Source organism: Ovis canadensis, chromosome 19 (assembly GCF_042477335.2).
Source record: "Ovis canadensis isolate MfBH-ARS-UI-01 breed Bighorn chromosome 19, ARS-UI_OviCan_v2, whole genome shotgun sequence".
NCBI lineage: Eukaryota > Metazoa > Chordata > Mammalia > Artiodactyla > Bovidae > Ovis > Ovis canadensis.
In genome coordinates, this window is record NC_091263.1 from 50,128,598 (window position 1) to 50,148,392 (window position 19,795).

General features: G+C 44.3%; 1 protein-coding gene across 19 annotated transcripts in view; it reads left to right on the plus strand.

Annotated features, from left to right (window-relative positions):
- The first annotated feature begins 1,336 nt into the window (after positions 1-1,336).
- MAGI1 (membrane associated guanylate kinase, WW and PDZ domain containing 1) overlaps positions 1,337-19,795 on the plus strand; it is a 651,771-nt gene continuing 633,312 nt past the window's right edge. For all 19 annotated transcript variants that reach the window (XM_069561854.1, XM_069561855.1, XM_069561858.1 and 16 more), the window contains exon 1: positions 1,337-2,278. In XM_069561854.1, the coding sequence (XP_069417955.1) occupies positions 1,966-2,278 (313 nt within the window). In that variant the 5' untranslated portion in view covers positions 1,337-1,965. The remainder of the gene's footprint in view (positions 2,279-19,795) is intronic.

Consider the following 19,795-nt stretch of genomic DNA (forward strand, 5'->3'; position numbering starts at 1 on the left):
TATCCCCGTAATACTCCCAAGAATCTTGTCAGGTATTGTTACACTTATTTAAGAAACTCAGGGTCTGAGGGGTCCCAGCGCTTGGTCAAGATCACACGGACACTGGACCGGTGAGAACCTAAACCTCAGAGCCCAGCTCTCAACCGTGACCTCTGCGGCACCCCGTCCTTTCGGAATCCTTTACTTATTTAGCACTTGAAATCTCTCTTGTGACCCAAGATGGATAAATAAGTTATAAATCACTGAGGAAAAGAAAATGTTTAGGAGACTATCCCCCAGGCCGATTGGGGAGTATTTAGGGAGGGTAGCCTTGCCGGTGCAGGATATTCTTTCTGTCCGCAGCCCCCGAGCACGTTCCGAAACCTAGCAGGGACATTAGCTGGCTCTACCCCCGCCCTCGGGCGGTGCCCGAGGCAACAGCAACTCCAGGCTGTGAATTCCGAGAGGTGGCTGCCGCGCCCACGCCTCCGCGGGCGCCAGGACTTGGGTGCAGATCCCAGACCCAGGAGTGATCCTTATCTCCTGGCCCCGGGGCGGGTCCAAAGGCTGCCCAGCTTAGCCAGGAACTTGAGTCCAGGACAGACGCCTGGTTCCAGAGGTCTCTGGCCGCCAGTTTTAAAGAGCTAGACCCTTTTCGGTTGAAGACCCCAAGCCTCTTGCTTTTTGGCTTCTTTCCCTCGCCTTATACTTTATCTGCGTCCAGAAAAGTTGGCCCTAAAGTTTAAGGATGCAAATAAGTGTGTGTATACGTGTGTGAGCGTGTGACGGATCCCATTTGGGGGACCACCACGGCCCCCCCTCCCCAGGGTCGCAGAGGCTGGGGCACACCCTACTCAAAGACCAGAACCCGCCCTCACAGTGCAGGTTGGGGGGAAGCCGGGCAGGCGCACTCCTCTGGGTTGGGGTCAGGGTATTAGAGGGAACTGCGGCGGGGGGTGGGCTGGGTGACCGACAGCGTGGCCAGCCACTGGCCGAGGGCGGTAAGGAAGCTTAGGCCGGCGTGTGTGCGTGCGTGTGTGCGTGAGTGTGAGCGCGAGGGTGAGTGTGCGCCTCCCCAACCCCCACCTGTTTGAAATGGTTTTAAAATACCCAAGCAGATTGCCCATGTTTTTAAGTTGCAGTCAGTTGGAGTAAAACACTTCCTCCTCTCCCAGACCCCCGAAGGGGCTATGCAGAGTCGTGAGCACTGAAATAAAAGTAGGAATGAGAAGGGTGTGTGAAGGGGGAGAAAAGTGGCTGATGCTGGATAAGTCGGACTTAGGACCCAACGGGAAGCACATTGGAATCTCTCACTTCGGGAAGGCGGGGTGGGGCGGGCCGGCCGGCAGGCGGTCGCGGGGCGCATGCGCGCGCGTCTCCTCTTGCCGGCCGCTGCGCTCGGCGGCGCGGAATAGAATGAACTGTAACAAAACAAGCCGAGCCTTTGTATCTGCTTAAAGGGGACGCAGGCACTTCCCTCCTGTCCCCCCCCGCCCCCGCTCAGCTACCGCGTCTCCAGGGCTCCCAGCAACTGCCTAGAAGGGCTTCCCTCACCCTCAGAAACTGCCCGCCAGCGAGGAAAGGCGACCCAGGCGGGAGGCAAAGAGGAGACACCGCATTTCTAAGAGGCAAGAAAGAAAGGAAGGAAAAAAAAATAATCCAAGCGGCGCAGAGTGGACTCTGGTCCCAGAGAGCACGGTCGGGCGCCGGAACGTGGACCGAGAAGCACCGGAATGCAAACAAAGCTCGCGGGCGCCTGTGCAGGGCTCGCGGGGAAGCCCAGAAAGTTTGTTTTATGATGGCTTGAGTGAGCGAGTGTGTGCAAGGGAGCGAGGCTGCCAAGTTTCTCTCTCCCGCTGCGTTGTTTGGGGGGGAGATGTCTCTCCCATGAACCAGCAGGGGCTTGGGGGCTTGTGCTGTGGGGGGCACCTGTCTCTCATTTTATCATTATTTTTTTTGGCGGGCGTAGTAGGGGTGTAACTCATCATGTCGAAAGTGATCCAGAAGAAGAACCACTGGACTAGCAGGGTTCACGAATGCACCGTAAAACGGGGACCCCAGGGAGAGCTGGGGGTGACGGTGCTGGGGGGCGCGGAGAACGGAGAGTTTCCGTATGTCGGAGCGGTGAAGGCTACCGAAGCAGCGGGGCTTCCCGGCGGCGGCGAGGGCCCTCGGCTGAGCGAGGGCGAGTTGCTACTGGAGGTGCAGGGGATCCGGGTGTCCGGCTTGCCCCGCTATGACGTACTGGGAGTCATCGACAGCTGCAAGGAGGCCGTCACCTTCAAAGCCGTCAGACAAGGTAAGTCGGGCCGCGCCTCCTGGAGGCGCCCCCAGAAAAGAACCGGCCTGAGAAGTCTCCCCCCCGCCCCCCTTCCGATTTCCCGCTTTTCTTCTGCGAACGCGGCGTAGGGGCGATGTTGAGGCCGTGTGCCCAGTGATGGTGAAATACACCAAGTTGTTGAGAGGCTGTGGGTTGCTTGCCCACCTGCGTTGGGAAGAGGGGCTTGGGTTAGCTCGGGGAAGCGCAGAGATTTTTCCCTGGCCCGGTTTGCTAACCTGTTATCTCTGCCACCAAGCGCAGCAGTGGCTTGCCTGCACCGGGAGGAGAGTTGGGGAACTGAGGCAGGGGCAAAGTGGACGCTCTTCTGGCTCCCTGGGCGAGTGTTGCAGCGGGCGCAGCTACTGTGTTCTTTGATCTCTTATTTGTTTTCAGACCTAGAGAATGGGTATGAAGGAGGTGAGGGTCTTTGATTGTTGGACATCCTTAATCAAAAAATCAGCATCACCCCGTGACCGGCCAGGTGGGCTAGGGCATCACCACCTTTCAGTCTTAAAGCTTGCAGCTTGAAGATCTTGCATTCACCCCACAGCTGGATGACGCATGTGTCTCAACCCGTGTGGCCTGGCCCCAGACTTTTAGGTGGCGTGGGGGGAGAGAATAGAGAGGGTATTTCAGCGCCATTCAAGCCCGAGTTTATACTGCCACCAACATCACCACCATCCCCATCACTGCAACCATCGTCATCATCCCTGTGAAGATGATTATAGCTGCTGTTTCTTATTCACTTATTATGTGTCAGGTTCTATGTAAAATGCTTTCCTTGCACTCTTTTGTTCTGATGCACAACAATTCTGAGAGCGAGTGTTTCTTCTAAACCCCCTTATGTTACCGATAAGGAAGCTGGGACTGACATTGTTTCATTTACTGATATTGGTTCAGTTACTTGCCCAAGGTCACACAGATGCCAAGAGTGAGGGTTTGAAAATCCTTGCTGCAGAGCCTTAACCACCAAGGAGGAAGAGGATGAGTTTGGGAGACCTGAGGGGTGCACTTAAGAGAAGGGAGTGGAAGCGAATTCACCTCTCGGAAGCTTGGAGAGGAGTGATATGGCTGCTGGTTGCGGGAAGACCCTTGCATCTTAGTTTGGTATAGGCTCAGGGCTGTCCCTGAGTAGAGAAGTAGAGAAGGAATGGATTCCCTTAAAGGGGTCCCTTGTATGACCAAGCACCGTGATGCAGGTTCTTCCCTGGTTAAGCCCTGGTGAAAAGTTCACACATGTGCCTGCGTGCTTGAAAGGGCAAGCAGCAGCTGGAGGACTGTGTCAGAGGAAAGGAGGGCTAGGCTGAGCTAGTCCTCTTTTGGAAACAGGCCTGTTCCAGATGAAGTGGAGGAGGGGGACAGGGAGAAGAGACGGGCCTTTTGGTAGCTTTGGGAGCTGAGGGACTGACAGTTATGGAAATCTCCTTCCATTTGTGTCCTCATTATCTGCTTGCACACCTCCTCCAAGAAGCCTTCAGGCATCCTGCCAGGATGAAGAAATCAGCGTTCCTCTGGACTCTCCTAAATGTGTGTCTTGTCAGTTTTCTACTTATTCTGAACTATGTGTTAGATCCCTTCCCTTCTTTCCACACAAGGTGGTAAGCTCATTGAAAGGAGAGAATATGCCTCATTGACTGCACACCACCTCAGCTTTGCTTAAGGTCCAACACCTTGTCTCACCTGGAAATATGTCTCCCATTATCTGTAAACTGGCTGTTTTGTATTACATAAACTTATAAAGGGTGCAGAATAGTGCCTGACACATAATAAGTGCTCAGTAAAGACCAGCTATTATTGTTATGTTTCAAGTGAAGTTGGGGCAGTTATTTATTTCTATGTCTAGCTTTTAAGTTTAGCTTTAAAAAAAATATTTTAGCACTTTATTAGTTATTAGGTATAGAATGATAATAAATCAGTGTATTACCATTACTCCATTAAAACAGGTTCTGCTTACTCCATATATCACCAAACATTTTGAGACACTTATGTGCTATGTACTGAGCTGGCAATGCTAGAGATAAAATGAAGTTTACAAAACAGTCCTCAATCTCTAGGAGCGTCCAGTCTCACGGAAGAAAATAATGCCTATGTACAAACAGGATCTTAAAGTGCGATGTATATGATACTTAAAAAAATGAACATTAGCATTTAGGAAACTAGGAACTAACTTCCAGTTGTATGATCAGAGAAGGGTTCCTAGAGGACTTTGTTGTTGTTCAGTCTCTAAGTCATGTTTGACTCGGGCTTTTTTAGTGTCAGGAATCTGAATTATGAGGTAAACACCATAATTCAGGTTCCTGCATTACTAGGACTTGATACAACTGTAGAGAAAATACTGCATCATAGCATTTGATGGGATCGGCTGTGGGTCACCATGCAAGGGCATCTTGAAGACATGGCTGGTAGAGGATGGGCATGAGTTCCTGACTATCCTGGAGATTATGGGGGCAGGGAGCGTTTTACTAGTGTCTAATTGATCGATGGGAGCTCATTCTCAGTGTGCGAGATACTATAGGTGGCAGAGCCTCCCTCTACCAGTTACCAAAGATTGGGAGGCTTTGTCCCAGTGTTGCATCATCGTGAAACCTTGGAAAGGTCAATGAGGTAACCAAGGGTGTTTGGAATCAGAGGCCTCTGTGTTTGAAGGAAGCTAGTGTATCCCCATCTTATTTCCTTTCACCTGGAGTTACTCTGTGTGCTATGCAAGAATGCTTATAGAAAGTGTGTGTGCATGTGTGTGTATGCAAATCTACTTGTTCTTCTTTTAGTGGGATAAAGTTACGGATGGGGACATTTGAATGGCTTCAAATCCACCACAATGTGAAAGCTACTATTTCCTGTCATGATTACCCAGGCGCAGGCAGCTCTTCTAACATCTTCATTAAAGAAGGAAGGCACTGGAAAGCATTTCACCAGCCTTCTCTCTCTCTCTCTTTTCTTTTGGTAGCTTGTAACTTTTTATTTTGTATTGGAATATAGCTGACTTAACAGTGTTGTGGTAGTTTTAGGTAAACAGGGAAGGGACTCAGTCATACATATATATGTGTATCCATTCTCCCCCAGACTCCCCTCCCATCCAGGCTTCACCATCACCAGCCTTCTCTTTCATATTGAGAATATGATTTAAATTATACGACAAAATTGTTCTTCTTGTGTTTTCATTACTGTGTTTTAATCATATTAAATAGGCTCCTACTTGGTAAAGGAAAATAATATTTTTGAGTTGTCTCCACCTCAAACTCGCTACTCCCAGGGCCATGGGTCACTCTTATGGAAATGTCATGGTCCTCTTCTGGGAGAGAATTCTGCTCTATTTCACGGCAGCTCTCTGGAAAGTTGCACAGACCAAATTAGTCTGTTGTAAATGGTATATGAAATAGGAAAGAATTTCTGGTCTGTGAAAGAATCAAGCTAAATGGATCTACTTGGTTGGGGTTGGTTTATTTGAAATGAGGGATGACAGTTTTTTGTCACAAAAGTGCCTTAAGAAATTTACATATATATGCTATATAAAATAGATCACTTCATATATATAATAAGATATATATACATGTACTATATATACTATAGGCTTATATTTACCTGTAGTAAAATGCACAGATCTTAAGTATATAGTTTGATGGGTTTTGACAAATGTATATGCTCATGTCCGCTTCACCCAGATCAAGATACAGAGCGTTTCCATTACCTCAGAAATTTCCCTCCTATACTTTTCCAGTCAGCTCCCTCCACCTCTTCCAGAGGCATTGACTGTTTGATTTCTCTCACTTTGGTTAGTCTTGTCTGTCATTGAAATTCATATCAATGAAATAATGCTCTATGCACTCTTTTGTGTCTGGGTTTTTTCCCTCAACAAAATATTTTGGAGATTTCATATTGTGTGTATCATGGTTGTTTTGTATTGTAGAGTAGCATTACATTGCATACATATACCAGATTGTTTATATTTTTATTTCTCAATGGACATTTGGACTGTTTTTTCTTTCACCAATTATGAATAAAGCTGCTATAAATGTTCCAGTTCTGCCATATCTTTTCCGATCTTTGATCTTATCTATCTTTTGAACTTTAACTATTCTAGTGTATGTTGAGAAAGGAGAAAAGTGAAGTATTTTCAAATGGTACATTCCAACTTAGGCACAGTGAGAGATTAACAACAACAGGAGAAAATAGAACAAATTGTAACTGTATAGTGTAATAAAAGGTATGTGACTGTGGCCTCTAAAAATACCTTACTGTACAAATTTAATGCCTTTTCTATCTTATTAATATCAAAGCATTTATTATGCACTGCAGCTGCAACTTTGCAATTTTAAGTATGAAAGCAAAACTAGCATGTATTTCTTTTTTCCTTCTTCATGATTTTGCAGATAGAAAATTCATTCTTACCGTAGATCTTAGTATCCACAGCTTAATGATTTTTTTTTGGTTGTGCCCTGTGGCATATGGGATCTTAGTTCCCGGATCAGGGATCAAAACCTTGCCCTCTGGGGTAGAAGTGCAGTCTTAACCAGGGAAGTCCCCACAGCATATGATTTTAAGTTGAGAACTTGCACCTTTTCACTTCAAGGAAGTACTTTATGGCTTCTCTTTGGCAGATCTGAACTACCAGCATCTCTCCTCTTGTGCTTTCGGGCCATTATTGAGCACAGTAAGGGTCGCTTGAATACAAGAACTGCTATACCTGGACAGTTGATTTGATAATGGGACTTCTAAGTGACTAATGGGCAGGATACCCTGGACAAAGGGATGATTCATGTCCTGGGCAGGACAGAGCAGGAAGGTGGGAACTTTCATCATGTTACTTGGTGCACAATTTAAAACATGTGAATTGTGTATTTGTGGGATTTTCTGTTTAATATGTTCAGACTGGGGTTGACGGTAGGTAACTGAAATCACAGGAAGTGGAATAGCAGATAATGGGGAGCCATGATGATTAAGGAAACGTTTCTGTATTGGGATGTAACTAGTATCTTTTGAGCACTTGCTTCTAAAAGGCCTTGCTCTTGGCTGAGCTAGAGCTATATGGGCATTTCTTTATTCCTCCCAACTGGACTTATGTGTCAGAGACTGAAGTCCAGAGGGTTTGGGTGGCTTTTCCAAGGGTCATCCAAGTGGCTGAAATGGAGCTGGAACTCAGCTGTGTTAGGTTGCAAAACCCATGCTTCCAGTTCTTGGGTCAGTGAATTTCAAGTAGGGTCCCCAGACTAGTGGCATTGACATCACCAGGGAACTGGTTATATGTGCAGATTCCTGGCCCTTACCCCAGCCCTACAGATACCTAAACTCAGGAGCGTGGAGCCTGTGGGTGTTTTGAACAAGTCCTCATGTGATTCTGATGCATGCTCAATTTTTAGCACCACCGTCCTAGGATATAGAGTGACATTGGAAATACGGCGTTGAACTTCCCTGGTAGTCTAGATGTTAAGACTCTGTGCTTCCAATGCAGAGGGCATGTGTTTGATCCCTGGTTGAGGAACTGAAATACCTTATACTGCACAGTGAAGCTGAAAAAAACAGAAGAAAACAAATATGGCATCAAATGAAACAGATAATCGTGAACAAGCTAGGTGACTAGTGCTGTTATCGCCAGTATGTTACCTATTTGGACCTTTCTTTATACCTAAAATAAGTGGATATGCCCCTTCAGTTCCTTTGCATTCATAAAATGCTAAGATTCCCTGAATAACCCAGACTCCAAAAGTTTAAAAGGGTGTGATTGTAGTTTCCCAAACTGGTAATATTATAGGTCACGCTTACATATTTTTGTAAGTGAATTTTGTGGTTTTGCAAATTACCCAGGAACCAAAACTGTCCTTCCACTTTTTTTTTTACAGACAGAATGGAGACAATAAATAAGACACAATTTAAAAACCACAACACCACCACCAGACCCTTCCCCTCGCTGTAATGAGGGACTTAGGACCATTACACAATTTAATATAGCTCTTTGTGCTTTTTTGAGTTTTGTTTTGACATTGCGTGTTTATTTTGACCAATTGGAATGTATTACAACATTTTAACAAAATAATTCTGTTCTTGTTTTAAAACAGTGCTTTATCTTGCTTGGTTTCCTGTGAATTCTGCTTTTGGGATCTCTGGGCTTGCTTCCTCCCCCACCCCACCCAAGATGGTCACAAGATTGACTTGTCTATTTAGTGTCTCTTCAGAAAGACCTCCTCATCTGGTGGTGTGCTCCTAAAGGCTTAACAACTGGCTCTGGTGGCAGGGAGACACTGATTTGTTGCATCACTGGAGTTGCAAAGAGATGGATGTAATTGGTTCTCCAGAGCCAGTCTGAGGTGGCCCCAGTGTTCACACTGATCCCCATATAAGAGAGCTCCCTGGATGACATGCCATCTCCCCATTTTGGTTTGTGTCTTCATAGCCTTGATATAATTTCACATTATCTTCTTTTGTTGCTTTTATATTGTCTGTCTCTCTTCCCACTGGAATGTAAGGTTCATGAAAATAAGAAATTTATCTCATGTGTTCATGCCTCTATTTTCCAAAATTAGTACCTGGCAAGTCATCAATTCAGTACAGTCGCCCCGTCGTGTCTGACTGTTTGCAACCCCATGGACTACAGCATGCCAGGCTTTCTTGTCCATCACCAACTCCCGGAGTTCACCCAGACTCATATGCATCGAGTCGGTGGTGCCATCCATCCATTTCATCCTTTGTCGTCCCCTTCTCCTCCTGCCCCCAGTCCCTCCCAGCGTCAGAGTCTTTTCCAATGAGTCAACTCTTAGCATGAGGTGGCCAAAGTACTGGAGTTTCAGCTTTAGCATCAGTCCTTCCAAAGAACACCCAGGAATGATTCCTTTTAGGATGGACTGGTTGGATCTCCTTGCAGTCCAAGGGACTCTCAAGAGTCTTCTCCAACACCACAGTTCAAAAGCATCAGTTCTTCAGCACTCAGTTTTCTTTATAGTCCAACTCTAACATCCATACATGACTCCTGGAAAAACCATAGCTCTGACTAGACAGACCTTTGTGGGCAAAGGGATGTTTCTTTTCAGTATGCTGTCTAGGTTTGGCATAGCTCTACTTCCAAGGAGCAAGCGTCTTTTAATGTCATGGGTGCAGTCACCATGTGCAGTGATTTTGGAGCCCAAGAAGATAAAATCTGTCACTGTTTCCACAGGTGCTCGCTAAAATTTGTTGGCTGCATGAATGAATTTTCTCTTGCTGCTGCTTATTAGGATGGTGAATGTAGATCAGGCCATCCACAACATGTTTCCTCTTTTTCTCTCTATTCCTCTTTGATTTCTTCTCAGTTTGGATCCTAATATGTTCATTTTCTCATCACTAGGCATTCTGATCAGCTGGTTCTCTGTCTAATAATTTATACTGAGCTATAAATAAATAAATAACTGACAAGGCTGCATGAATTATACTTAAGTGTTTCTGCCTGTGGACTCTAGGTGGGGTTTAAGAGGTGAAATTTCAGATGTTCACTCAACAGGATGATGAGGAGCTGTCCTGTTTTTTGTTTATGTGGGACCTGGTCTATGTCAGCATCCAGAAGAATGACACTTTACCTCTGTCTTCTTGTAGCCTTGTCCCTGGGTACAGTTTTTCCAGCCAAGAGCAAATCGGATCTTTGCTGCGGAAAACAGCCTGACTTTTTTCCTCTCTTGCTCTTAAACTGAGCTTTGTGTTTATGTCTTTTTTTTTTTTAACTTAAACTTTCAAAAACCAATCTGTTTTTGTTCGTGGTGCCAAAAGACCACTCTCTGAAGGAGATATTTAGGTTTTACTGTGGAACATTCTACAGCTTTTACAAAAAATAATGCAAGGACAGTGAACCCAACATGTCCATTGTTTCTGGTGGCTACTCTTTGCCAATGGCCGTGTTATTTAAAAATAGAATAACTTGACCTTATGATGCCTTGGCATACAGTGGGCTCACTGCATTTGTTGGCATTCATTACCCAGCTAGTTTCGGATGGCAGAATTGATGACATCCACCAAGGGGAATTAAGTGGTTTATAAGGGAAAACATTCTGACATCTCCTTACCACAAGGGTTTACATGAAGGATGTTGCTTTATAAACGATGATTATTTAATGCAAAACACCAGTCTCTGATGTTAGTGGTCCCTTCCTTAAGTTTGTATATATGTGTAACAGAATATACTGATTTTTGTATACACTGTGAATAAAGGCTGTCAAATTCGTTAAGGGCTGACATTCATATCCTAAAAAAAGGAGGTTACTGCCTTCCTGCCTGTCTTCATGGAGCTCATATGTGAGATCTATAACCTTGAAAAATCCTTGGGAAACACTGGAGCTTTGCTCTACTGCGCTCCTGTGGATGTCAACATCCATGTAGTATGTCTGGGGAATTTGTTTTGGTGTTTTTCACAGCTGAACCTTCATGGATGTCAAGGACAAGCAAGTAATGCTGACTTTTGCTTTAAGGTGGAGTAGTCTGTGGAGGGTCCAGTGTATTCTAGATATTATCCTTTCTGAAAGCACAGAGCAAACCGAGAAGATGGAATTTGAACAATGACTCTTATGATTAAATAGTAATCTCTTTTTATAGCTAAATAATTAAAGAATGGCTAATCTATAACACAGTTGTTTCTCTAGTCCTGTCTTGAGTAAAAACTGAAATCCTCCTGGTGACTCACAAGACCCCCCAGCTCCCAACAACCTGGCCTGTGACTTGTCCTCTGTCTCCCTGGCCGTGGCCTGATGGTCCCCACCTGGTCACCTGGGAGGCTTACTCCCTCATAAACTTCAAATCTTTCCCACTTGTCTTGTCATTCCCCATTCCCGTCCTCTGCTCTATTTTACTTTATAATATGTTGAGTATTTAAAAATGACTAAGTTCATTACTTTGTCTCTCTCAAATATAAGCTCCAAGACGGTAGGCTGGTTGTGGATCTGTTTCCTGTTGCATCCCTGATACCAAGAATGGTGCCTAATGCATAGTAATCACTCAAGCATTTCTTGAGTGTCCACTGTCCACTTTAGAGCTAGAAGAATTCTCTCTGAGCTTGGTTGCCTCTGAAAATTCTGATATTTGAGTCTCTGAAAATGTAGGTACTTTGTGATAAACTGCATTAAACTTGATTTAACTTTTGCTGTCTATAACTTGGGCTAAATAGAGCTTCACTGATTGATTTCAGAGTAACCTTGAAGACAGGGAGCCTTGCAGGTCTTCATTTTAGGGATTTAGACCAGCACCGTGCTGAGTGTGCCAGATAACTTTGCACACTCTCTCACCCTTCAGTGGATGGTGGAGATGTTCTGGGCACCGTCAGTTGTGTGTATAGACTTTTCCCGTTCCATCTGCAGTGTGGTGAGAATGAGTTATGTAAGAGAATTACATCCTCCCGGCTAAGGTGTCAGCCCTGTTCTTACTGCCAGAGGAGGCATTAGTGTGTGACTTTAATGGGATGCAGTTATGTTTTCCACAATAAGGCTAATCTTTCAGTCCATTGTGAGGAGAGACTCGAAGCTCTCTTTATGGACAGTGGCATGATGGTGCAATTAAAAGGCCATTATGCCCTGATTATAAGCCATGTTTCGCAGTTATTGCCATATACAGTGTTAACAGGACTGTATGCATTTATCGGTGTGTTGTAGATTGGCAGGTTTTGGACTCAGTCTGGCCTGGGTTAGAAGTCAGGCTTTTCAATGTAATACCTGTGTGTCTTAGGGCAAGATACTCTACCTCATTGTGCCAGGATTTCCCCTTCTGAAAATGGGGATAATAATACCTACTACCTGAGGCTGATGGAGGGATCAAATTAGGAGATTGAGGTAAACCACACGGCCCAGGGCCTGGCACGTGGTAAGTGCTCACAAAATACCGGCTTCTGTTATTGTTTGAATGTTCCCTGTTGGAAAGCACATGCGGGAGAAGAAAGGATCTCTTGAGAGATAGCAATTGTGGTACACAGTTCCCTAGAGAGCTTTTCAAGTCTAGAAAAGCCCTCATTTTTTTTTTTTTTGCCTGATTCAGATATCACTATTTAAAAAGGCTGAGACTGGATTAGTACAGACAAAGAAGAAGGAAACCTCTGGATCTCTGCCTGAATTGCTTCCGTGTTGTCACTGGTGAAGAATTAATTCTAATGAGTGTCCTCAGGACCCTGCTTCAGGAAGGTGTAGGAAGGATGGATCCTCTCCCAGTTTCCTGGGGGTCCTGGGTAGGGCAGTACCAGCGAAAGTGATCCTTAAGAGCTTGACCCTGAGGTCCTCTGGCCTTCCTGGCACCATACCTGGGTTCCTGAATCAAGAAAGGCTGAAGAGGCAGTGGGACTTGGTGTTACAAGCTTTTGAAGTCAGCCTGGTTGGGTCTGACTCCAGCTGAAGAACCACAGGCATGTTAACCTCCCAGAACGTCAGTTGTCCCAGCTGAAAATGAGAATAATGCCTACCTCATAGGGGTGGTTGTGAAAATTAAATGAGAAAACATATGCAAAACACTTTATCCTCTGCTTGGCATGTACGGTATGTAGTCCTTACCTACTTAATAGCAGCCATGATAATTTTCAGTTCAGAAATGAAGACCCATCAACAAAGACCCAACAATCCATCCTCTGAAGAAGTGGTTTTTCAACTGAAGATGATTTTGATCCCCAAGGGACATCTGGCCATGTCTGGAGATGTTGTTGGTTGTCTCAACTCAGGATGGGTCAGTGCTAAGTGGCATTTAGAGAGCAGAGCTCAGAAATGTAACTAAACATCTTACAGTGCACAATATGTCTACCTGATGCGAAGAGCTGTCTCGTTGGAAAAGACCCTGATGCTGGGAGAGATTGAAGGCAGGAGGAGAGGGGGATGCCAGAGGATGAGATGGTTAGATAGGGTCACCAACTCAGTGGACATGAATTTGAGCAAACTCCAGGAGATAGTGGAGGCCAGAGGAACCTGGCGTGCTTAGTGACTGGACAGCAACATCCATCTCAGAGAGAGGTCGAGCCCCAGAGGGCCCAGAGACTGAGTCCAGAAGCTCTTCTCTCAGGCGTAGTTTCATGGTTGAGACTGAGAATCTGAATTAGAAGCAGTAAACTGAGCATCATAATTCCTATATATTGATCTTCTGCCACGTCTCTGAGACCCCGGTTAGGGTTTTGCCTGGGTGGATGATGTCATTTCTCATTTCAGCTATGAGAAAAGTAGCTTGAGAGCTCAGGTAATTTATCCTGGTCTGCAGGTAGCTTACACAAGGGAGATTCAAGCTCAGATGTGCCTGGTTCCAAAATTCTCATCCTAGGTTTTTCCACTCTAGAAGTGTGTTTGACCTCTGTTAAGCTGTACCATCGCTGTCTGAGATAGCAAACCATGCCTGGTAACCTCACCTATCCCCCAAAAGAGTCCCAGAATTAATAATAATAAAATGGATTTGCAAAGTGTTTATTGGTCAGAACACAGAGGGTGCTGCTGCGACGGAGTTTCTGGCAATTCTGCTTGTTTGCCTTCTCTTTTCCCAGATCTCCATCACCAACACTGTTGATTCTTTCCTCCTCTGTGCTCTGTCTTCCCCCATGCACATCATGATTTCAAGAGTCACAATAGTGTCTTGAACGCAGGTTTGCTTGTCTGTTTCCTGCACTGGGTTACGTGTTTCTCACAGTCTTGAAGGCAGCATCCCTGTTTTATGTCTCTTTGTAATCTCTGCCCTCTCTAGGTACTCAAGCAATCACCTTTGAATCGAAATCTTTTGAGGTAACGAGTAGGCATAACTTTTAAATAAATAAGAAAAATTCTTGCCTAAGATCTTGTTGGCTCAAAAATCTGTGGCTTATTTTTAAAGCGTATTAAATATACTTAGCCATATGTCTGACTTTTCCGTGATGATTTAAGATGGTTGTCTGCTAGTTGTCGTGGCATTTTGAACTGTCAGGAAAATATTGAATTAATTGTGTTGAAGGTCTTAGAGGGCCTTTATTCTGACCAGATGTGTGCAGCAGTGGAGCCTATTGCTTATGTAATGTGGCCACGGAAGGCATCACTTTGGCTTGATTTAAATAGAGTCAGTATTTTACCACCTGGATTCTTGGCTAAGCGTTGGAATTTACATCTGATAGGGAGAGCCTGTTCATTTCCTCCTCCAACTATCAGCCTGTTTAAGTCTGTGTGACTTGGTTAAGAATTCAAAACTCAAGATCAAGTAATTAAAAAATGACTTTCTTTGGTGTTGGAGCATGTAGTTTTCTTTCTTTTTTTTTTTTTTCTCTTCCCAGAAAGCACAGGCATGTAGATTTTTTTGGTTTCTAATTTTTTAAAAACTCAAAGTTGTGATCTTGGATGACTGTCAATCACTCTCCATTGTTGTTCGGTGCTTCCATAGCTTATGGTTTTTTCATGGTGAAATTCAATTTGTTCCCTCTTTTAAACAGTGTGTACAATACAGAAAGATGTGACTCTATGAAAGGAAAATGTACCCACATTGCACATAATCCCATCTCAGAGAAATACATGTGTTACTCTATTTTTACCCAGACATTTATATGTATATATAAACATACATAAATACACATACTTTTTTTTTTGGGAGACTTTTTTGGCAGGGTCTTTTTCTTCTGAAAATTGAATAGTGCTGCACATAGTTTTAGTGTGATTTTTCTTTGTGCCTAACGACATATCACAGACTTTTCTCTTACACTTATGTGTAGATCAATTTTACCATTTTGATGGCTGTGGAATCAGTTTTTAGTTGTGCTATAATGTGTTAAATCGTGTTTTCAGAAGGTCGTTTTTAGTTCTTGTTTTATACAACACATTGCTGAATATCCTTATATATAAATATATATATATTTCAGTGAACTTCTTCAGCTATTTGCTTTGGATAGATGTCTAGAACTTCTTGTCTCACTTGAATTTTATCTTTTTAAACCTTAATGCCTTGAAAAACCCATTCAGGCTGCTTATCAACTTAACTCCCTGCTGCCTGGGAGTTAAGTCCTGTATTTTTCTTAACTTAGCTCAGTTAGAACAGATCCTGCCTAGCACTGGAATTGTTCCTTTGCAATAGTCATCACAAACGCAGATAATGAGTGGATATTTTAAAGGGCATTAGGGAGTGGTGGGGACTGGGGTAAATTGGAAGGAGCTGTTTTGTTCAAAGAGAGCAGTTGCCACTCAGCTTCAGCGGGTTGTTGACTTGTCGGGGCGTTGCCCATTGATGCCAGATTCTTTTAAAGCTTTAAACAGAAATGCAGAATCTTTGATTGTTAAAAAAAATGAACTTCGCCAATTTGAAAGTGTTAGTTCAAAAATTTTCTAAAGCATGGATAAACCAAGCAACACATCTGGGAGCCATATTTGGTCCTCAAGCAACAAGCTGCAGCCTCTGGTTGACCTATTTGTCTTTCTCACTTGATGTCTCTCAAACTGTTTCTTCAAGAGCAGTTATCACGTTTCTTAATCATCTGTGTTCTCAGGGCCCAGGATAGCCACTGGCTCCCAGTGAGGGCCCACAAGCGTGTGGTGAAGAGAATAATAAGTTCCAGAAGTGGTCAGGTTTGTCTCTTTAGACCCTGCTAGTTTATTGGTTGCCTAGCTGGTGACAGCTCTCCCATTCGAGTTACAAGAAGATGGGGAGATGATATATTTTGACAGCTGATCTTGAGTCTTGGACTATTTTATTTCAGGGTCCTGATCTGCTGAGTCTTAGAACTGGGTGCAAAATAACATCTTGATGATGACATTTATGTGAGTATGTACTGGGAACAGTATATATTCTCTGCCCTGAGGTTACTGTACTCTAAAATTTGTAGTCTCCCAAATTAAAGAATGAATGACTTTTATGTGTATTTCTTAGGGAACTTCTAAATATGGCAGGAAAATCCCTAATAACATGTCTCGTTTGGCTATTCTACAGGTCAATCAGGACCCTGGCCTTTAGCCCAAGAGCAGAGGCTTTCAGAACACGATTCGCCTCTGTTCTCCAGGCCAGCATTATCTGGTAGAATTGTAGTTTTTTGAAAACCAGCGCAGTCCTTCTTGCTTTCCTGCCTGCATCATGGATCATTTTGTGCTGCAGGATTCATGGTGGGCACCAGGCTTGCTGACCTAGGATGGGGAAGGGCACTTGTGTAAATCAGATTTGAAATTTAGGGAGTGCAGTTTTTCTAATCATGGAGCCAACCAAGGACGGGCCTCTGTAAAATGAAAACTAGAGTTGGCAGTGAGAGCCCGACATGGAGCTCAGATTGTGCCAGGTGTGGATTGGGACTGTGTTTCTATTCTCTTCTGCTCCCGTTGCCTTCTTTCTCTCCATATCTGTATCAGAGTGAGAACATTCCAAGAGACTGTCTAGGAATTCAGATTTTAGATAAGATATACTATATGTAATCCAGGACTTCGGGTGTGAGACAAAACTAAGGAGTGTTTTCAAGTGGAGACTGCTATATGCTCTGATCCGCCTCCTTCAGTATGAGCACCACTTTTGGGGCACCCGTGATTTCCCCAAGTCAGGATGAAATTTGGCTTCTGTCCTACTTTAAAATGCCCAAGGATAAGATGGAGCAGGAACGGCTTATATTCTGCAGTGTTTTAACTGTTTTTATTATTTTTTTTAATTTTAATTTTTTGGCTGCCCTATGCCGCATGCAGGATCTTCCCAGACCAGGGAATGAGCCTGTGCCCTCTGCAGTGCAGTCTTAACTGCTGGACCACCAGGGAAGTCCTCTGCAGTGTTTTAGGCTGGACAGACATTGGTAAGCTTCCTGAGCTTTGGTATTTGGTAAAGAGAAGAATCCAGCTATGAGGAATCATGCCACAGTGCAGAGTCACCGTTCAGTACCTGCACAGGGTCTAGGAAGACTCTTCAGAAAGCACACAGTGTTGTCTCAATGTTGATATATTGTACACATATCATGATTTGAAAGGGGAATGTCAGAGAGATAGGATGCCCAGCAGAGGAAAACTCAGTGCAGCTCTTGGCTATTTCTGTCTCTGTCTGTGGGAAAATACTGCCATAAGGAAGAAAGGCCTAGGCTTTCTAAAGCAATGTGAATCTGTTTCTAAGACATTTTAGCTAAAAATGTAAGCTCAAGCTATTCTGCGTGAATTATCTCTGAGCAAGGCAATTGTTAGAAGACGGCGTTATTGAGGAAGATGATAGCTGGTTGTCACTGTTGGAATCTGTTTTGGTGGAAGGCACCCGTCCATGGGGTTTAATAAAACATGATGAGTCACCCTATTGCCTGGATTCCTGAGGGAAGAAAGACTTTCTGGAAGGGCTGTGGGGAAATTTGAAGCCCTGGGTACCTGTTACCAGGCACTTGTAGTCACCTGGTGGCTGCCAGCAGCTTGCAGGCAGAGCTGCTTGGAGAAAATCAACTTTGGAAACAGGGGCCCGCAAATTAGGTTTTGGGTAAATAGAAAGTACATCAGAATTACCTGGGAGAGTTTGTGAGCTCTGGACATCTGTGGGCGAGTCCATTAGTGGACTTGCCCTGCCCAGTGGAATCCTGATAACCCCAGCTCCAAAGAGTGGTTCATAAAACAGTCACCGTTCAGAATCATCCAGAGTGTTTATGAAATTCACGGGTTACTCGGCCCCATCTCAGACCTGTGGAATCTAGAATCCTAGGGGGTGGACCCTGTGAATCCACACTTTTTAAATTTTTTTTTAAATTTTGGCTTGTTGTGGTAAGTTTAAAGCTTGAGACTCCAGGCTCTAACATGCTGGCCTTTTCAAATCCAGTTCCCTAATAAATGACGGTAGCAGACCCCACTCTACATCTAAACGAACATTGATTGGGGAACGGAGTCAACAATAGAAATACTAATTGAGTTATTTGAGCTGCTGGTTCTTTTAGGGTGACACATAGTGACTGTGTGCAGATGCGTACGTGGAAGGTCATTTTTTTGCTTCAGGATCCTAGCATTAGCCTGGTAGTCTAAGACACCTCTTCCTCATCACCACGAGTGCCTTTTTGTAAAATAGAAAATAAACTCTGGAGAAGGAAAGTATTAATACAACCCAGTAGAATTTTTTTTGCAGTGATGGAGATGCTCTTGACCGGTGCTGACTGCTAAGGAGATTGTGTACTTGTGTGGTTGGCGTGGCTACCTCTCACCAGCCAAGCTACGAAAAAGGTTTTTTTTCCTTTTTATTTACATAGCATTAATTTAAATTTAGCCGTAAGTAGCCACGTGTGGCTAGAGTCTGCCAGATTGAACAGCATGGGAGACATTGCTATCACAAATGGTGAGGGCAGTCATATTTCTTCAGTGACACATTTATCTGCTCCAAGAAAAAGAGGCTGAAGTGACCCTTTGTGTTGATGTTTGTTAAATGTGGAGGCCTGGGATAGGTAGATTTTAAGTGTCCTTTTGACCGTTTTATCAATATATTTACTGGTGACAGTTTTCTTAAAGAAGCTCAGTATGGCAGTATGCTGATTGTCTCCAATGGAGTGGTTTACGTAGAACAGATGAATTCCATGAAGCTAGGGGTGATGTTTTTCCTGTGGACTGCTCAGTTTCCAGCACCTAATATAATAGATGGTTGAATAAATTACTTCAATTTGAGTATTTTATGCAGGGAGGGAAACTCTAAAGTTACCTGGGAGTTGCATAAGCCATTTTATCACCTGATGCTTTTGGTTACAAATCATAGGAAAAAACAACTCAAGTGGCTTAAACAGCAAAGAGGATTAACTGATATATGTAACCAAGGATTTCAGAATAAGAAGGGAGCTTCAGGTAGGGTTTGATCAGGGCATGGGCCATGTTTTTCTGGTTTGCTTCAGAGCTGCCACTAGCCCATATGATGTCTTTGTTCAGAGTAGAAATTCTCTCTCTGCTGGGCAAACACATCCTTGGGTGGCGTGGAGAGCAGAGAATGGATTGGATTTCAGCCTGTACTTAGCAGGTGTAAGGACTGTAAAGGGAGGCCTTGATTCTCTCAGTGCTCTCTTCACAATGCTGGCTTGACCTTAGGATGGCTTCTCTTGTTTGCAGACAGGTGACCGTGGCAAAAGGGGTGACGGGCCTGCTTATTTATAGCCAGGGGGAGAGAGATGGGGAAGAGTGCCACATACTGTGTGTAAACCAGTCCTTGAGGCTTAAGCAGATCATTGGCCACTTGGCGTAGGAGTGAGTTTAGCCTTCTGGGTCCTTTGTATTGTACCAAGATTTAGAAATCCTGGTCTAGACTCGTGTTGCCTTCTGAAAAAACCTTCCTCTCCTCCAGTCACTCACCGCTTCATCACTCTACTTTTACTTTTGCCCTCTTCGCCATCTGAAATGAACCCCTTTATTATCTGTCCCACCAGAGTGTGATTACCTTAAGGGCAGGAACTTGAATCATATACTTTGTTATTCATCTTTTGGCTGCGCAATGCAGCTTTCAGCATCTTAGTTCCCCAACCAGGGATCCGCCCCAGGCCATGGCAGTGAAAGCACTAAGTCCTAAGCACTGGACCACCAGGGAATTCCCTGCTTTCTTATTCTTGTGGCCAGGCAGTTTCTGGCACTTGATAGCTGAGCAGAACAAACCAATGAATTGGTCCATTCATTC